Source organism: Tachysurus vachellii, chromosome 26 (genome assembly GCF_030014155.1).
Source record: "Tachysurus vachellii isolate PV-2020 chromosome 26, HZAU_Pvac_v1, whole genome shotgun sequence".
Taxonomy (NCBI): Eukaryota; Metazoa; Chordata; class Actinopteri; order Siluriformes; family Bagridae; genus Tachysurus; species Tachysurus vachellii.
The window spans coordinates 2,278,037-2,280,536 of NC_083485.1; the positions used below are offsets into that span (position 1 = coordinate 2,278,037).

The 2,500-nt window shown below is 40.5% G+C and overlaps 1 protein-coding gene across 3 annotated transcripts in view; it reads right to left on the reverse strand.

Moving 5' to 3' along the window:
• The window catches only part of ltbp3 (latent transforming growth factor beta binding protein 3), a 36,940-nt gene that overhangs the window by 21,649 nt on the left and 12,791 nt on the right, over positions 1-2,500 (reverse strand). For all 3 annotated transcript variants that reach the window (XM_060863373.1, XM_060863374.1, XM_060863372.1), the window contains exons 2-4: positions 827-975; positions 229-337; positions 1-135 (exon numbers count right to left, since the gene is read on the reverse strand). The exon at positions 1-135 is cut by the window's left edge and continues 26 nt beyond it. In XM_060863373.1, the coding sequence (XP_060719356.1) occupies positions 1-135; positions 229-337; positions 827-975 (393 nt within the window). The remainder of the gene's footprint in view (positions 136-228; positions 338-826; positions 976-2,500) is intronic.

Genomic DNA, 2,500 nt, shown 5'->3' on the forward strand with positions numbered 1-2,500 from the left:
AGCACCGCCCCCTGGGCTTTTGTGTCTGTGAAGGAAGACGGGTCACACCTTTAGGAAGCTTGGCCTCTGATTGGTCGAAAGGCTGGATGACGACTGAGGTGTCTGGTGAGTGGTGGACACGTACGTTAAACTGCACTGAGGAGAAGAATCATATGAAATGTTCTTATCAAAGTGCCTCAGAAATGTGGATGATAAGTGTGTGTGTGTGTTTGTGGGTGTGTGTGTTACCCTCAGACGAGTGGTGGCCGTTGCCCTGGGGCAGTGGCAGGGTGATCACTGAGTGTGTGAGCTGCTGGCGTCCATTTGAATCCGATAGACCTTGACCATCCGGCCTTACCTACAGGGGTCAGGGAAACGTTTACTTGGGTATTCATCCACCCATCTATCTGTTCATCTGTTCATACATCCATACATCCCTTCATCTGTCTATTCAAGTATGTCCAAATCCCAAGAGTGTTGTTCACCCTTTAAGTCTTTTATTCTCTGATCTTTCAATTTTGTATTCGTTATTCGTTATTCATCCATCCAACCTTTCAATTACTCATTTATCTAACCACTGATTAGTGAGTGCAGTAGAGGAGAGAAAAGGGATGAAGAGGAGTGAGTGTGATGAAGACATGAGTGTGATACAGAGGAATGACTGTGATGACATGAGTGTGATCAAGAGGAGTGAATGTGATGAAGACATGAGTGTGATACAGAGGAATGAGTGTGATGACATGAGTGTGATCAAGAGGAGTAAGAGTGATGAAGACATGTGAGGGTGATGAAGAGGAGTGAGTGTGATGAAGACATGAGTGTGACAAAAAGTGACAGGTCTACGTACCTGTAGTGTGTAGACAGGTTGCTTGTTGCCACGTGACGCCTGAGTGCGAAGAGGATACTGACACAGTCTGCCTGTGAAACCCGGTGGGCACAGACACTGTGTACGGTTACTACATACACCTCCATTTAGACAGGTTAGGGGACACACCACTGCAGAGAGAGAGAGAGAGAGAGAGAGAGCAGATTAACAATAAACAAAAAGAATACAGAGAGAGACAACGCAACAGGCAGACAGACAGATAGAAGAATGATAGACAGTACAACTATGGACAGACAGACAGACAGACAGACAGACACACACAGGCGATTCTAAACAGATGACATCATCACATCAACATGAGCTATATTCATTTATATGAACGCTGACAAAAGGTGAAAACAGGAAGTGAGTGAAACCCACACAGGCCTCAGTTCACCACGATCAGTGTTACTCTGTGTTTGTGTGTTTATTAGTACACTTCACACAGCCTTATGAAGTCACGTGGCATTCGAGAAATCCGACTTTAAAACCATCCCACTGTGTCTGATTCTGCCGGAGTGAGCGATAATCAGACAGTTTTGCAATAAAAGGGATGCTAGCAGGTAGACTTGCTGACGGGCCTCGTTTCATCTGTCTTCCTCTATTAAACTTCACTCAAAAACCTCACTCAGCACTGCTAGTGGATATGTTACCATAGCGACTAATTACTACGATTAGCGCAGGGCTAAATGACACGTGTGTAGCTGTCTGGCACAGGCTTTTACCCACACGTAAGTACTTAAAAGGGTCTGTCTACACACCACACGCTGGTGGACGTGTCCTCCAAATGCTATTGTTTTATAACTGCTAACAAAGACATTTATGAAATTATCGTGTTCAGTTAGCTTGTTATGCTAGCTAACTGGCATTTGCAGAGAATATTATAAACACCTATAAATTTGACTTCTCAACTACTGTCACAAATTACCCATAAAATCCCCCCTGATTAACATGTTAGCATGCTGACTATCATTATCATTAAATGTGAGGGACATTTATGACTTAAATCTAAATCATGTCAACTGATAAGTTTGTCGGCTAGTATTAGCATTGAAGGTTATGGAAAACCCTTTCAGGAATCCTGCCAGTTTATCACAGATTAACTAGCAGACTAGCAATAAATGTTTAAAAAATGTATAAATATTTCTTAAACCGGTTAAGTTAGCATGCTATTTTGTCGGCTAACATTAGAAGTAAAGGATATTTATAAGCATTAGCATGTCGATTTTAACACAAATCCTGTCAGGTTTGCACACGATAGCTTGTTAACTAACGTTAGCTGTGAAGGCTACGAAAGTTTAAAAAAAATCCTCTCAGAAATCCTGTAAAGTTAGCATGTTATCTTGCCGATTAGCATAAACAGTTTTTAGAAGTATTTATAAATATTTATAAATAATGCTCACAGGAATCTTACATATATACAGCTGGTACTTAAAAAAATAAAAAATCCTCACAGAAATCCTGTCAGGTTAGCACATTAGCTAGGTGGCTATATACGTATTGCATATATGAATCCTGGTGAAACAGCAGTTTAATAAATGAAATATTGTAACTTAGAAATAAAGAGCAGTAGAGAAATGTAGAGTAAATGTTTTTTTGTGAAAGATAAAAGTCTCAGAAACATAAATTAGAATTTCCATAGATTTTTCATTAAAT